Consider the following 17,023-nt stretch of genomic DNA (forward strand, 5'->3'; position numbering starts at 1 on the left):
GTTTCTTTCTCTGACTTTGGACTTGGGAGGTCAATCCCTAGAAATAAACTGTCCTGAGAAGTAGGAAGTAGGAACAGCTAATGAACCTCTTCATTGGCTTTCTGGTGCTTTCATTGTGTCTCTAAATTCCCCTCTGGAAAAGCAAATGTGAAAGTCTCTCAGTCATGTCTGACTCTTTGTGACCCCCGTGGACTATATAGTCCATGGCATTCTCCAGGCCAGAATACTGGAGTCGGTAGACTTTCCCTTCTCCAGGGGATCTTCCCAACCCAGGGATTGAACACAGGTTTCCCACATTGCAGGCAGATTCTTTACCAGCTGAGCCACAAGGGAAGCCCAAGAACACTAGAGTGAGTAGCCTATCACTTCTCCAGTGTTTCTTCCCAACCCTGGAATTGAACTGGGGTCTCTTGCAGTGCAGGTGGATTCCTTACCAACTGAACTGTCAGGGAAGCCCTCTGGGCCATGATTTTTTTTTCCTCCTTTGGCTCTTGGTATTTCCTAGAGACTTTTTGCTACTGCCTTATCTAGTCTGGGACTCACGAATCACAATATTGCAGCTTAGTCTTTTATTTACTATACTGACTGACCACAACAACTCTGGGCTCAGATTCTGCCCAGACCACATTTCACTAGGTGGCATAATTGAATGCTATGGAGGACTAAACTTGCCAGCAATCTTTAACTGTGTGATTAGACTGAGAAGTAGGGTAGGGTAAACATGTTCTCTGGGCTTTGGGGAGAGTGTAACTTGAATTGTTAGGGGTAGAGATGTCAAAGAACTCCCAGTAAATGACTGGTCCCAGCAGGTTGAGCCAGGTCAGGAGCCCTACAGAAGACCCTGAGCAAAGGGCCAGTCCATAGTCACTTTCTAGAAGTCCGTAGCCAACTTCTAGCATCAGTTGAATTTCCTTCTTCATAGTTCTTTTCTGTTGTTCTCTAGCCCTGAAGTACAATTTTATTCAGAAGTTGTGGCTTCATATTAGCTGTGCTTCAGGCATTTTAGTGGAGAGTCTGTCCTACATAGATGGAGATGCAAAAGGGAGAACAGTACTTTCTTCCCTGAAGCCAGAGAGGAAGTTACCATGTGGGGATCGTAACGGGGAACAGTTGTGCCAGTGGAAGTAGAAGTGTGCTAGGAGGAGACAGTCGTTCCAGTACGAGCAACAGACCACACACTTGTAACACAATCTGGAGAACTTTCCAGTAGTTTCCTTCCATTGAGTTAGCAGGGTCTATTGTAATTTCCATATTTAGTGGAGTATGACTTGTGATCTTATTTTGTAGTTATAAGCTGTTAAAGCCTGGAAATTTGAGATAGACCTATTAAAGTTTATCCTGGTAGACTTTGCTCAATATTCCAGTCTAGTAAGATCATCTTGAATTTTGTTTCTATCATCCATTGTATTAATTATTCCTTTTGGTTATAATTCTGTTCATTTAAAGAACATGACTTTTTTTTTTTTTTTAACCTTTATCCAAGTCCAGAATAGAAATGTTAACTTAGGATGGTGACTTGTGGCAGACACTATGGTCTTCCTGGCAGTTAGAGAGCTATAGCTCCATCTATGGTTTCTAAAAATCTACCATTTTCCCTTTTTCTGAGATAAGGAGATTATCTTCCCATTCTAGGATTCTGGCACCTTTCCCATTGCCCATGGATTCTCTCAGCTTTCCTGACTCAGAGACCACTTCAGCAAGTTCCTTCTGGGTCTGTGAATGTAATTATGAAGATTTAGAAATTTGAAGTCATTTAATGTGGCTAAAGTGCTCCTTTCTGGTCGCTACCTATTGGTCATTTACTGATAAGTAGTTAAAACTGTTAAAAGACGGACAGATTTTTAGTGTGAGTAGAAACCTAAAAGTGTTCTGCACCACAGTGTATCCCCAGTGGGCGTCCCCGGTGGCTCAGTGGTAAGGAATCTGCCCGCCAGTGCAGGAGACATGGGTTCGATCTCTGGGTTGGGAAGATCCCCTGGAGAAGGAAATGGCAACACGCTCCAGTATTCTTGCCTGGAGGGCTACAGTCCATGGGGTCGCAAAAGAGTCAGACATGATTTAGTGACTAAACAACAATAACAAGTATGCCCCCTCATGTTGAATGATTGGATGTATGATTATAGGATGATTGAATGAGTGAATGAATTTCTGACCAGTTTGAGTTTTCATAATAGTGTTAGTGATACCATTGGGTATTGACAGGGAAAGTGCTTCTTCACTAGAGGACTGGGATTTCTGATTTACACAAGATAATGTAAGTTTACTAGTTAAGATGTTATAAATCAAATGCCATGCTGCTTCCTTTAGCTAATAAGAATGTTATTTCGTTGATTTTAAATTGTGTCTAGGTAGATTATGTGTCAAAAGCTCTGACTATTAACCTTTAAACTAGTGGAATAAGATTAAGGCCTTTTTTTTGCCCTTAAACTTATTAACTTCATTGCTTATTAGTATTGTCCATCACTGGTTTATATGATTTCATTTAGGTCACAAAAATCTTTCAAGATAAAGGGGTACATGATTAAAACAAAATAGAAGGAGTCCTTGGATCAAAAAAAGGAATGACTAGATAAAATCTCTAAGGTCCCTTTTAATCTAACATTTCATGTTTTACATTTTTAAAATCAGCTTTATTGATGTTTAATTTACATAAAACAAAATTCACCTATCGGAAAGTGTAAATTTTAATAGGCCTTAAGAAAAGAACTTTTTTTTTTACTGGAAAGAAAAACACTAATTAGTAACTGGAGAATTTTGAGTTCTCCAACTTTTTATTTTTATATGAAATAATTTTCTTTGAATATTTTGTGTTTAGCTTCAATATTGATGTCATTATTATCACCAGGGCAGCTTGCTCCATTTTTTAAGACCTCTAACAGAATTGTCCAAAGCACACTATCTTCATTTTTATGAAAATTATTTGATCTCTTGCACTTTTTAAACCAGAGCATTATGCTAGCACTGCAGGCATATTATATTAGGAAAGCAGGTTCTTCATTTCATGTTGTAGGTGAATGATCTCTATTTAGAGTTTATTTTATTCATTTAGTTTTAATTTAACCTTGAATAAACAAAGAATCACCTGGTTAAAAAATCAAGGTATACAGAGAAAAGTCTCCCTCTTACCTCGTAGCCCCATATGCTCATTGTTCCCCTAAATTTGAAATCATTTTACAGTTTCTTGTGTATCATTTAAGAGTTTATTTACTCACATATGAATAAATATAAATACAGGTCTTACTTTCCCACCTTCTAAAAAACACTGGCACCCTTTAACATTCACCATTTTCCTCTAGCCATCAGAGAGTCATTGTTTCTTTTCTTTTTCTTTGGAAAAAAAGTACTTTTTATTATTTTTATAATTTAAGATTATTCAGGTTGAAATTTTCTGAAATGAAACACAGAAATTCCATATATCCATATATCCTATGTTCATTCATCTGTTTAATCCATCCCTTTAACAAAAATCTACTGATTTTCTACTGTGTCAAAAATTGTACTCATTTCTTAGAGGATTCAAAGATTATGAGTCTTGCCCTTAAAGAACATATAGTATAGTAGGAAATATAAGACAAGAAGCTATTAATAGATATCCATGAGAGACATATGAAATGCCACAGCAGTTAAAAGAAGGCTTAACTGGGAAGAAGGTTAGGGATCAAGGAAGGCACAGGGAAGAAAATGACCTTTGAGCTGAGCCATGAAATTTGAGTCTGTGTACCTGTGGAGATGGGGTGAGAGAAAAGGAAGAATATTCTATGTTATATTTAAACAATCTTGTTCGAAAGGGATAGGAACTCAAAGAAAGAAAACTTAGGAAGGTAACACATTAGCTCCTGCAGACAAAACCAGAAAAGACAAGACTGGCGTCAACAGCATACAAAGACTTTATCACTGTTAGCCTTTTCTCCCCGCTCCATCCTGCCTCTTTTTCTCGCGGCACACCCCTTCCTGTAACACGGGGTACGGTTGCCAATAATTTTGGTAGTAGCAGTAGTGTTAGTCACTCTGTTGTGTCCGACTCTTTGTGACCCCAGGGACTGTAGCCCACCAGGCTCCTCTGTCCCTGGGATTCTCCATGCAAGAATACTGGAGTGGGTTGCCATTCCTTTCTCCAGAGAATCTTCCCAACCCAGGGACTGAACCCAGGTGTCCTGAATTGCAGGCAGATTTTTTACTGTCTGAGTTGATACTGATAATTTTGGTGTCATGTTCTTATTTCTCTCAGTCCGAGAGTAAAGAGATAGTTGTCTGATTTGGTTTCAGTTCAGAAATTTTGGGAATGAGCTGGTCCAGCTTGGTGATTGGACCCACTGTGAGTTGGGAAGGGAGATCCTGTATTTGGTAGCCCCACCAGAAACACATTGAATTGGGGAGGAGTGCTCTAAGGGTGCTGCTACAAAAGAAGGTAGGAAGGGGTGCAGGGCAGGTACAAAGCACGGAGGGTCATTTTCCTCTATAGCATGAGTGAAGGTATGAAGGCAGAAAAATTGCATGCTGTGCTTTGGGTATGGTAAGAAGCTCAGTTATGCTTCAGAAGCAGGGCTGGGGGCACTCTCAGATGCCAGTCTTGAGCTTGTAAAACTCTGAAAGAGTGCTTCCTTAAATTTTGTACTTTAGGCAGGTTGTCTGTCTCAACCTAATCCTGGCCCCGTTTAGAATGAAAGAATGTTCAACAGTGTTGAAAGTCAACAGGCTGAGTACTTTGAGGACCAAGTTCAGTTCAGTTCAGTTCAGTCGCTCAGTCGTGTCTGTCTCTTTGTGACTCCATGGACTGCAGCATGCCAGGCTTCCCTGTCCATCACCAACTCCTGGAGCTTACTCACTCTGCTTGTCACCCTGCTTATTTAACTTTTATGCAGAGTACATCATGCGAAATGCTGGGCTGGATGAAGCACAAGCTGGAATCAAGATTGCCGGGAGAAATATGACATTTGAGGGAACAGTTTTGATGGAATGATGCAAGTAAAAACCAGATTGCAGGAGGTCAAAGCATCAGTGAAGAAATGGAAACCAAGAACGTTGGAATGGAAACCTCCTCTCTCATGAAGTTTAGTGGTGAAGGGAATGATAAGGAAGGAAGTGCAACTTCAGGGGAAAGCTGGGAGGAGGGGGCAACAAGTTTATTTTCATTTTATTTTTGGTATTGGCAGTATCTGACCCCGAAAACAGTCGTCTGCTTCCATAGAATGACTTGAAGGGTTCCTGGCTTTCTTCCAACCAAAACTAATTTTCTACTGGCCTATGAGTGATGTCTGAATTGCTACCATTAGTGATCTGGGGTTATTGAATTAAAGGATTATCTCCTAGCAGTTAGTAAGTACCCTCCCAGGCCCTCATCTGTAAGTAATTCATTAAGCTTTTAGCAGCATTTGTGTGTTGTTGTGAATTGGTTTATCTGATTTTTTTTGGTGACAACTGAAAATGGATTTTCATACAGGGAGGGTGAAGAGCACTGAAGAGTTTTTGACAGTTTGGGATGCAACACCTGTAAAAAGGCAAAGGGAACAACCCACCAAAAAAAAAGAAAGATATGTGTTCAGTCACTCAGTCGTGTTAGACTCTTTTGCAACCCTATGGACTGTAGCCCGCCAGACTCCTCTGTCCATGGGATTTCCCAGGCAAGAATATGGGAATAAGGTGCAATTTCCGAATCCAGGGGATCTTCCTGATCGAGGGATCCAACCCGCATCTCTTTGTCTCCTGCACTGGCAGGCGGATTCTTTACCACTAGCGCCACCTGGGAAGCCCCAAAGGAAAGGTAACCAGGTTCTAAGGCATAACCTGTTTACCTCAATTCTACCCAAGGCCAGCTTTCCATTTGCAATCTTAACTTCTCCCTTCCTTCCCAATGGATCTTTTTCTTTTTTTAAAACTTCATTTATTTTTGGTTGTGCTGGGTCTTTGTTGCTGCATGCAGGCTTTCTCTAATTGCAGCAAGTGGGGGCTACTCTCTATTGTGGTGCACAGGCTTCTCCTTGCAGTGGCTTCTCTTGCTGCGGAATCTGGGCTCTAGGGCACACAGGCTTCAGTAGGTGTGGCTTGCAGGCTTTAGAAAGCAGGCTTCATAGTTGTGTTGTACCCGCTTAGTTGCCCTGTGGCATGTGGAATCTTCCCAGACCAGGGATGGAACCTGTGCCCCCGGCACTGGCAGGTGCATTTCTATCCACTGTACCACGAGGGAAGTCCTCAATGGATCATTTTTAAAGACACCTTTTGAGTAAAAACTTGTCAAAACTTTCTGGGAAAATTCATTTTGTCCCAGATAATAGAAAAAAGTACAGAACTTGGAGTCAGAACACCTCTTGTCATCAAACTCTCACGAGGCATTTGCAGAGGCAGAATTATTTTGAGGCAAATAATACTTGGGTTTCAAGATAACTCACTTGCACCTTGGGAGGGATTCTAGCAATCTGTTCACATGATCATGCATTTTTAAAAAATTAGCAAAAGAGGATAATTTAACTACAATAGGCTCTTTCCATTCTTATTTTCTGTTTGTCACATTTCCCCTAGTGCTGGGTAGTGCCTAAGTAATTACCGTAATTTTTGTGATCCAGTAGCTAAAGGGAAGTTGAGTTGGAGATACAGGTAGTTTGGATTTAGTAGTTTAAATTGTTAGGGTTTGCTGTCGCTTCTTTGTATTGCTAGGTTGTTGCTAGCTGCTTCAGTGCAAGGATGTCTTGCAGGAATACTCCTGCCCACTGTACTGATTAATGTCATAACAGAATGTTTAAGGCTTTTGATCACAAGCTGGTTAATGAGTGTTACCAATGCAAATATTGTTTAAGGTGGGTCACTGTTCAAGGAAACTTGAAAAGTCGTGAAACCTTATTGCTCATATATGACAAGAAACTTCATAGAGGCCTTCCCAAATTTAATACCAAATTATATATGGTATTACCAGCCATAAGCTATGAAGCTGAAACAAACCTTTCTAAACCATGAATTACAAAAAAAAATTTTTTTTTAATTAACCCACATTATAGGAAAGACTTAATTGTCTTTCTGAGATTGCACTATAAAATTGTCATATAAAGAAATAATCAAAGAACATACAGAGGAAAAAAAGTAGGGAAAATTATTCTAGAGGTTGATACAACAGTTAATTAATAAAATGATCTTGTTACTGTTTGAATTTGGGATGTTTGTTGTATTGCCAGGTTTTAAAATTTTTGTAATTGTTCTCATTTCTTTTTTTAATATCCAGTTTTGTATTCACAATTTTCTGTCCTTTATCTTAAAGAGTATCCCCACTCCAAACTGTGGTAATTTCAACTTCTACAAATCTGGATTCTTTCCTGATCCTGTGACTTTGAGCAAGTGATATGAGTCCTAGTTTTCTTATCTGGAAGGTGAGAATCACCATATCTGCTGATTTACTATACAGGGTTTCTTTGAGGAAGTGAGATGATGCAGGTGAAAGGACTTTGCTATTAGCTCTAGGAGCAGTACAAATGTAAAGCGGGATCTCTGCTTCCTCCTCAAAAAACAAACCAAAACACAAAAACAAATCTTTCTCCAAGAGGTTATGTTATCTTTTCAGGATCCCCTGTTACACTTGGGCATATCCTAACTTGCAAGATGGGTTAGGATCTCTGGAGAGTTTCACATAGAGGAAAAAGCATCTCCAAGCAGAGTAAAAAGCCAGGAAAGAACAATGGTATGTTAGCATAAGCCCATTCGTTACCACTTTTGGAAAACCAACATACTGGGTCTTCCTGCTGAGTGTGGTGAGCAAAGCTGCTTCTGATACTAAGGATAGCATTTAGCATTTAAATTCAATAATATTCCACACATGTAGATGACATCTATTTAGAAAACAAATTTAAGAGGAGTTGTACAGTCTATTTCTTTGCCCTGGCATTTAACCAGGAAAAATGGGAAAAGGAAAGTTCCCTTCACTGAACACCTGTTATATGTGTGTGGTTTTGTGCTAGGTGCTTTATAGACATTATCCCAGGCACCTAGCACATATAATAGGTGTTCAGTGAATTTATAGAAATATCTCTGGGTAGTGTCAACCCCTTTTTGAAAAAGTAAAAACCAAGGCTCAAAGAATTGAGTGACTTGCCCAAATTCACAGTGATTTGGTATTTTAAGCAAGGTGTGCTTGATTCCACCCTCCTCAGATACCAGTCCACTGCTATGTCTTGCTTACAGTCTAGTTTTCCTTTTTCTATTTGCTTGTCTGTTATAAGCTGATGAATCCAGCTCATATATAGTCACAACTGCCTGCAAAAATAATTTTATAGATCAGATGTCTAGTGTATACACATAGATATTAGTTGAAATGCATACCTTATTATGAATTTATGGAAAATCAAGAATATATCCAATGTGATAGAATATGCTTTAAATGGTGCTTAAACATAAAATATGCTTTAAATGGACAAATCTTTACTAGTAATTTTAAATATCTGAAAATGTTTGAGCTGCACAATAAACTACCTTACTACCAACCAGACTTTTCATACATCAATTTAGTATGCACCACCTGAACCTAGATATTTGATTCATGCTAGAAAATTCAAGACTAATCTCTTCAGCCAGAAAAAAAAAAAAAATGTAAACCAACATTCTCAAGTTGTAGATTGACAGGTTAAAAAGACTCTCCTCTTGGCAGCTTTATATATATTTTATCAGAATTCAAAATTACACACAGTTCACTTGCTTCTTTCCATTAAATTTTAAAACTGAGATGTTTGGTAGCTGGTAGATTTTCATTGGACTTTTGTGATTTATGATTTTAATGAAAACTCGGCCCCCTACCTCACCCCCAGGTTAGCCTAAGAGTGAGGTGGAATGCAACACACTGTCTCAAAATTGTATGCTTTTTCTGAGTCCAATTTGTGTGTGTGTTTCTTTTTTAATTTGTAGGTCAAGACTAAAACTGGGGAGGGAGTGAGGGAGAAGAAAGAAAGTTACTTGGGAAAGGGAAATTTCTATCATCTTATAGACAAAAATATTAGGAATTATATTCAATAGGGTTCAGAGAATGTAACAGAATTTTCAAAATCTATGGGAAAGACTATTACCTTACTTTTTGGGAAAATGTGTTTGTGAGAAGATAATCTTCATGTTATGAACCCAAAGCCACAGGATTCTGAAAAGCCATGTGCCTAGAGGGAGAGTCATCCCAGAAACTCTGAGAAGTAGGTACAAGTCATTAACCTGAGCTGGCAGGATTCAAGGGAATTTTGGGTCCAGTCAACGTAAGTCATCTTTGCAGTTCAAATGAGTATAGAGTTGCCAGAACTCCACTAATTCGGAAAAGAATCTTCAAAGAAGATCCATTAATTCATTCAATTTTAAAATGTTTATTGAGTAACTACTACTTAGTCGAAGCACTAGGAATATAAAGATGACAGATTTCGTCCTTGCCCTTAAGGAGCTTACACTCTGGGGCAGGGGAGTCAAACATACAGACAAATGCACAAATGTATTACAAACTTGAAGACGTTTAGGTAAGGTACGGTAGCAGCATTACGAAGAAAGTAGAAAAGTCTCTGAGAGAAGTTCAGTGACTCAAGAAAGACTCCTTCAAGGCGGGACAGAATTGATGGACTGACAGGTTAGCGGTCGAGGTAGGGGGGCGAGGCTCCGGGTGGAGGACACCACTGGGCAAACGGAAACAGCCAGAGCAGCGGCAGGAAGGCGTGAAACTGCTTGTTCTGCCCTGGGATCGCCCTCACACTCCTTTGTCTCCAGACAAGGAGTTCGATCCCTCATGGTGGAGTATGTCTTAAGTAATTTGGGACTATAAATCCTAGCAAGTAGATCTGCAAAGCAGGATCTAGCCTGAGGAGATTTCTAAGAGTTGAAACAGAAGCGGTCAAGTTTCGAAAAGAAGGGGGCTCCCCTGGCGGCGGGGGCTTGCCAGAATATAACTGTGCGGTCGCGGACACTTGGTGCTCAGGGAGCCCTGCCCCGGGTCCTCGCCCCGAAGGCTGACCCCACGAATCGGCCGGGCGCGCAGAGCCCTCTCGACGCCTCATCTGCAAATCCCGCTCTCTGAGCTTGGAGACTCCCCAGCTCGTCCGTCCCTTCTCGGACGACTCACTCGGTGCCGCCGAAAGCCGGCGGCGGGAAATACTGTTCTCCGGCTCGACCACGCTAAGCTGCTCTGGGCGGTGGATCCAGGCCAGACGCGGGTGCAGGCCCGACGCTCGCGACAATCCCGGGACACCCGCCGCGCCCTCGCGCTCCAAGCTCACAAACCGCCGCGCAGTCAGAGCTCGAAGGCGGGCGCGCGCCTCCGCTGCTGCCAGAGCGCGCCTGTGCGTGTTTATCCCCTCCCCTTGGTTTTTATCGAATTCTTCCCGGGGTTCGTTTCTTCGAGGTTTCTTTCCTCTAGCTGTGTGAATCAGGCAGTCAAACAATAGGAGAGGCTTGAGGCCTACGAGTCTGAAAGTTCCCAGGGCGCCGGACGGAAAAGGTGGCTGTGTGGAGTTGTCACCTCAGAGAGTCGCGATCCGGATCCTGGAGGAAGGACCCACACCTTCCCGGGTATTGCAGGCCTACTGTGGGCTTCTGGGGAGCAAAGTTCGGGCCCCACCTCCTCGCTGCAGGCCTCCCCTCCTAGGGGACCGGCGCGCCCGCCGCTCCGGCCGCCATTTCCCAGCAAGCCTCCAGGGGGCCTCCCCGCCGTGGCCTTCCTTTCTGCAGCTCCGCGGCCCGGGGGCGGCCGCGCAGCCGAGGGACGCGCCTCGGCGCCCGGGCCAGTGCGCGGACAATGACCCCTTCTCCCCTCGGCGCCTCCTTCTCCCGACGCCGCCCCCCTCACAGCCCCCAGACAAACCTATTAGCCATTCAGGCCGACAAAACCCCGCGGCCCCGCGCATTGTCCCGCGGAGCGCCCGGCCACCGTCATTAGCCCTGATTACGCTGAGCCGCCTGACAGCCCCGCGGGCAGCTCGGCGGACCCCCCATTCACCGCCGGCCCCCGGCCCCGCCTCACAATAGGAGCGGAAATCGTCCGAGCTCTCGCGTCCCGGCTGAATAGAGCGAAAAGCTGCTTCTCTTCTCCTCCCGCCCCATTCACGCTCTCTTTGGATACAATATTTTTTTTCCTTTTTGTTAAAATCGGGGAGGAAAAACGAGGTCAAGGAAGATTTGCTTGAGCTCTTTGCCTGTCATTTGTTTAATGTAAACAAAAAGGAGGCACCCCCCCACCCTCTTATCCCCTCCCTCCCAGATTTTTATAAACAAACTGGTGATGGAAAGGGCAGCGCGGGGGCTTGGGGGTATGGGGTACCAGAGTGGCGGTGGAACCCGAGTGGGTCGCTAAAGTGAGGAGAGAGGAACTGCGGCATTTGGGGAGCTGGAGCTATATAGCGTTTTTGGTAGAATTGGAGGGTGGTTGAAATGTTTAGAACCCGTAAAGGAGCGTGAGCTGGGGCTGAGGGTTAAATCTTCACACTGCTCAGGTTTGTTGAAATGTAAAAATGCAGCTTCTTTCTACTCTGCTGGAGTAACTGCTTTGGGGCAGTATGTTACAGGAAAAGAATTTTAAGAAAAGAAAGAAAAGAAACCCATCATCATAGGTATGTCTTCAAATTCAGAAACCTTCAGCACTGCTACTAGCTGGAATTAAAAACAAAGACAAACCTTTTCTAGACCCGGATAAAACTGACCAAAAAAAAAAAATCTTAAAAAGTAAACGAAAACCTTTACAATACCTGTCCATGGGAAGATCTGGGCCAATTTAAACAAAATCTGTGTGAAGATTTGGACCAGTTTCCAACATGTAATCATCAATGAATTGATTATCCACAAAGAATCGTTATTTATATTTAGATACCACCAGCTTTAGATAAATATTAAGAAGTCTTTTAAATAATATGTCACCCCTTAAGATGCTAAATAAAATTATATATAAATAAATCAACTAATTGGTGAAACTACTTTATAATGTAACTCTTAGGCAGCATGTTACTTTAAGCAAATTAGATGTACTTTAAAGAAAGGTGTACTTTATAGGCTTTCACCAAAGCAGGAAGAAAAATCCCCCATCACTGTTTTGTTGTTGTTCAGTCACTCAGTGACTCTTTGCGACCCCATGGACTGCAGCACGCCAGGCTTCCCTGTCCTTCACCATCCATCTCCTGGAGCTTGCTCCAACTTTCATCCATTGAGTCAGTGATGCCATCCAACCATCATCTCCTTCTCCTCCTGCCTTCAATCTTTGCCAGAATCAGGGTCTTTTCTAATGAGTTAGCTCTTCGAATCGGGTGGCCAAAGTGTTGGAGCTTCAGCTTCAGCATAGGTCCTCCCAATGAATATTTAAGATTGATTCCCTCTTTTTTTTTTGCCACACAATTAAGCATTATTTAAAATTTATTTGTAGAGAGAAAGCTTAGTTCTTACTAAGAACTGTGGTTGTGGTTATGTTATGTTAAACCCCCCCCCCTCCCTTTTTCCCCCTTGAGAATGCAGAATGGATACTTCCTTCAGCTTTTAGGCATCATTTGAACTGCTGAGTGGGGTGGGATTTTTAGACTCTTAAATTCCTTCATATCATCACACTAATTAGTCCTTTCCCTTCCCTCTTAGACTTGGAAGCATCAGCTTAAGAGAGAAAATTTGCCAACTATTTTCTCCAAATGCTGGTGTGGACAGCTCTGTAGTTAGGATGGAATCTGACTGGGAAACAAGACTAGACATCTCTTGATTTTTCACTGAAGTGTGGATTCAGAACTAGGGTGAGGCAAGGGAGGCACCTGGAATGCAAAATTTAAGGAGGTACTCTCTCCCAGATGCTGTGCACTTGCTTGACCTTGAGCATGAATGCCTCCTTAAATTTTGTAGTCTACATGCCTCCCTTGCCTCTTTGGAGTCCTGGCCCCTTCTCCTTTGCATTCTAGGAAGTTTCAGGGGTTCTAGAAAAGAAAATAGAGCCTTGAGGAAGCTCTACCATCCTAGCCTTTCAGGACACACAGAAGAGTATTTGCCTGCTTTCTAGAACACCAGCTTGATCACAAAGGCTTCCCTACTCCTGCTTTTAGAGCTCTTATGCAAGAGAGTTTTGACTGTCAACAAGTCTCTGAATAAGGGCCCCTGTATACAAAGAGAACTATTTATAAAGCCCAAATGAGGTCAAATCTGTTTAAGTGATTTAGAAACCAAAAATCAGTCCTTATTCATGTCCTGGGCTTTCTGCATATATCTTGCCATTTGATTGCCTTTTGTCTTCAGTGACTTCACTTATTTTTATTTGATTTGCACATCGGCACTTCTACCCAAATAAATTAGCAGGTTTTGGAACCAAAGAGCATCTGCTGAGGACACTGAAGCAAAGTGAAAGAAGTCCAGTGGTGGATGTGGGGGAGGGTGCTCCAAGAGGAAGTTCAGCTCAAGTGATTTTAAAGATCAATGTCAAATTTTATAATATGCAATCCATTTCACTAGGGAAAAGCTTAGAGTCTCCCCGGATAGCATTTACTTTTTTAGTGTAAGGACAATAGGTGTTTTTTTTTTGTTATTGTTTATAGTATGTGTGTATCTGTGTGCCTACACACTTTGAAAGGACAAATTTAATCCTGACAATATTTGATATTTTTAATTGAGGCCATTACAGGACAATGAGGCTCTAAATGGCTTGTTTCATGTTTAATACAACGATTAGATTTTTAAAATTGCCAGTGCTTTCTCTGCAGTCTTCTATTTGACCTCACTATGTGACATGATTACATTCTTTCCCTCATCTCAGTATGCCTTTTGTTGAAAATAATGCATTTGATTAAACCTGCTTCTGTGTTGAGAAGATGCTAGTCTAGTTATTACAACCTCTCCTGTCTTCTTTTGTCTTTATTTTAATGCAAGTTCAATCCCAAATACAGTAAATGCTCACTTGTATGATTATGGGTACCTACCATTTTTTGTATGGGTGGGGTCTCAAAGGAGATGGAAAACCTTTCTCATTGCAGAGCCTTTGCTGGAATAATCTTACTTCATAAAATAGAATTCACTTTTAAGCTGAGTTTGGCTTTCGAAATTGTTCCTGAAAGCTGAGTGACTGTCAAGTGGACAAGCTATAGTTAGTTACTTGTTCTGGGAACATAGGGAGTTGCCTTACAGGGGGTAATTATGTTGCCAATTTCTAGGTTTAAATATATAACACACACATGCATATTTACATACATACATACATACATACATACATGCATACACACATGCATACAATTTGACAAGGAAGTGGTTATGGACCTACCTTGGACTGTTTTAAAAATAATATAGCAGGAAACATCAGAAAAGGCAAAAGACATAGAGAAGACTCTCCTGAGGCCATTGCACAAGGACCCCTGCCTAGTGAAGAGAACGATCTCTCAGTTTTCTTTTTAGGAATCTGAGAGCAGCTCCCTTAAGGTTGCTCACCAGGCTTTTATTGTTTGGCTTTTTCACACAACCGATTGGCTCCACCCTGCACCCTTTGAAACAGCAAATTCTCTCCATACAGAGAAACCTACCACGCAGTCTCTTAAATAAGTAAATAAACAACATATATATGTTTTGTTTTAAAAAAAAAACTTTAAAGTAAAAGTTATACATATATAATAGCGTCCTTTCGAGGTGAAATACCCACGGGAGATTCAGGGGAGGCGCTCAGCGTGCAGTTCGGGTTCTGGAGGCATCTTTGAAGCAAAATCCTTGGGAAAAAGCAAAGCAAGGAGAACGTGTAACTGGGTCGGGCCTCACCGTGGGCCCCTGTGGTAGCGGCTGGATGGCGCCGGTGGAGCAGGTCAGGCGTAGGGCGGACATGGCAACCAAGCCCTCGGGTCCCTGGCCACCTGGATTCGCTGGGTTGCTTGGTCTCTCATTCTTTCTCTTTCATTTTATTTGTCTCGTTTTTTTTTTTTTTTAAACACCGAATTCTGTTTCTTAGTGTAATTGGTGGACGACTCAGATGTCGCACTCGCTGTCGCTGGAAGTGATGGAGATGGCCGAAGTGGCTGCCTTGCTGGACAGGCTGGCGGCCGGGCTGGCAGCGGCACCCAGCACCTCGGGCATGCCGTCTTCCTCGGCCCTTAGCGTCCTGCCAGACCCCTGCGACAGGACCTGCTGCTGAAGTCTACCGGGAAGGAAAAGAAACTGGTCACTGTGCAAAACTAGCCACCGACCTCCCGCCCACTCCCACCCCTTGGTGCACATCCTTTAAGCCTAGCAGTCAGCCCCTCTCCCTCTGACCGGGGCAGTTAAAGTGGGTAAGAGGAGGCAACAGAGGCTGGGCAGGAGGCCTTTGGCCACTGCTCCGGGAGCCTTGTGGATGGAGCTTTGCTCCATCATCCTTCTTAGTCCTTTCTTGGCTCCTTGTCTCCCACTCTTTGGGATGCTGTGCTCACAAGGTCATTACTGGTTGTTGGTCACCTTTGGGAGATTTACAATACTGTCAGGATAAATGAGACGTCAGTGACAAGGACAGATGAGATTCTGGGCCAGGAGACCCCTTTCCCAGCTTTGTGTCTGCCTTGGGCCCACCTCTGTGCCAGTACCCTGGAGGCCAAGTCTGCCCCAAACTAGAGGTGGCAAGGGCAGCCTGAAGGTTCCCAGGAGGGTTTGGGCCTGAGAGAAGGTTGGGTTCTTGGCCAAAATATTTGAGATCCACACTGGGGAATGAAAAACCTCTGCCAAGTACTTTGCTGTTTCAGACAGGGCTGCCCACCCATAGGAAGAGCAGAACTCGACTTTCCACTTCTTAAAACGTAAGTTAGAAATTTCAAAGCGTTAGAGAAGGATGCCTTTGGACTTTAAAATGACAACACTAAACTGCCTCATTGCTAACAAGCCAGGCTTCACCTAATAAATAACAGGAGCTTCGGCCCGGACTGACAAGAATTAACCTTGGGCCTTGCGGTCTCTAGTTGTTTCTGGGGTCTTAATTTTTATTTCTTTCTCTCTCTCATTGTAGCCTTGGTATGGTGACTGGAACCAGCTGCAGGAGTGACCCCCAGGCAGCGAAAACCAGACAGAAAGTGTGGGGAATCCAGAGCCCGGAAGGAAACCCCCACCCAGGATCCCAGAACGCAGTGAGCTCACACCGAAGACCTCCATCCCATCCCAATTCCTGCGGAATCCAAGTCTCCAGGCCTTCGGTAAGGGCGCCGGGGGTGCGGTCACCGGCTCCCTCCCCGGTGAGTTCAAGGCTCGGAGGTCTATAAGGTACCGACCTGTTTTTGGCTGCAGCTGCCCGATCCCTTTGCCGGCGGTTTTTGAACCAGTTGCCCACCTGCGTAGGGGTCAGTCCGGTTGCCTGGGCGAGCTCACGCTTTTTGCTTGGGTTGGGGTAGGGGTCCTGCAGGTACCATTCCCGCAGCAGGTGCCGCGTGCGCTCCTTGAAGCAGTGTGTCTTCTGTTCGCCGTCCCAGATGGTGCGCGGCAGCGGGAACTTCTTCCTCACGCGGTACTTATCCACCGGCCCCAAGGGCCGTCCACGCAGCTTCTCAGCCTCCTGGTAATGAGCTTCGAGCCACAGCGCCTGCAGTTTGGCGTGCGACTCCTTGGTGAACTTGTGGTTTTCCAGGATATGGTAGAGCTCGCGGTAGTTGCCACCGTGAAAGGCCACGATGGCTCTAGCGCGCAGCACAGATTCATTCTTGTTGAGCGCCTCGCAGGCCGCAGGGGCCACAGGCAGCGACCAGAGGAAGCGACCCAGGCGCTCCACGTCGCCGCTCTCCTCTAGAGTCTCGCATACCCCGGCCACTTGCTGGGGACTGAAATTCAAGATAGGCAGCTGGAACATCGAGGCAGCGCCGGCGACAGCGGAGGCGCTGAGTCCGGAGTGGGACACGCAGCAGATGCCCGCGGACCCGGCCGGATGCGCCAGGCTCTCCTTGGTGAAAGCGGCTCGGGGCAACCGGGATGCACGGCCAGGGCAGAGGCGCAACCGCGGGGAGCAAGCGAGCGGGAGGGATTGGAGGAGGTGCCGACTCCGGAGCTCGGGTTCGGCTCGGCTTCGTTGGGGCACGCAGGCCAGCTAGCCGGCGCAGCTACTGGGGTGGGCGGATTGGCGGCGCGGGCGCCATGG

General features: G+C 44.1%; 1 protein-coding gene across 1 annotated transcript; it reads right to left on the bottom strand.

Annotated features, from left to right (window-relative positions):
* Positions 1-14,901: 14,901 nt before the first annotated feature.
* Positions 14,902-16,816, bottom strand: SIX6 (SIX homeobox 6). Its single transcript, XM_068965950.1, has 2 exons — positions 16,167-16,816; positions 14,902-15,070 (listed from the first exon to the last, which is right to left on the bottom strand). The coding sequence occupies exons 1-2, from the start codon at positions 16,736-16,738 to the stop codon at positions 14,902-14,904; spliced, it is 741 nt and encodes a 246-aa protein (XP_068822051.1). The 5' UTR covers positions 16,739-16,816.
* Positions 16,817-17,023: the final 207 nt, after the last annotated feature.

Source organism: Capricornis sumatraensis, chromosome 2 (genome assembly GCF_032405125.1).
Source record: "Capricornis sumatraensis isolate serow.1 chromosome 2, serow.2, whole genome shotgun sequence".
NCBI lineage: Eukaryota > Metazoa > Chordata > Mammalia > Artiodactyla > Bovidae > Capricornis > Capricornis sumatraensis.

Coding starts and splice junctions, on each gene's coding strand:
- SIX6 (XM_068965950.1), bottom strand. CDS start 16,738: ATGTTCCAGCTGCCTATCTTGAATTTCAGTCCCCAGCAAGTGGCCGGG. Junction 15,071..16,166: donor GCAGCTGCAGCCAAAAACAG/GTCGGTACCTTA, acceptor CCTTCCCGGTAG/ACTTCAGCAGCAGGTCCTGT.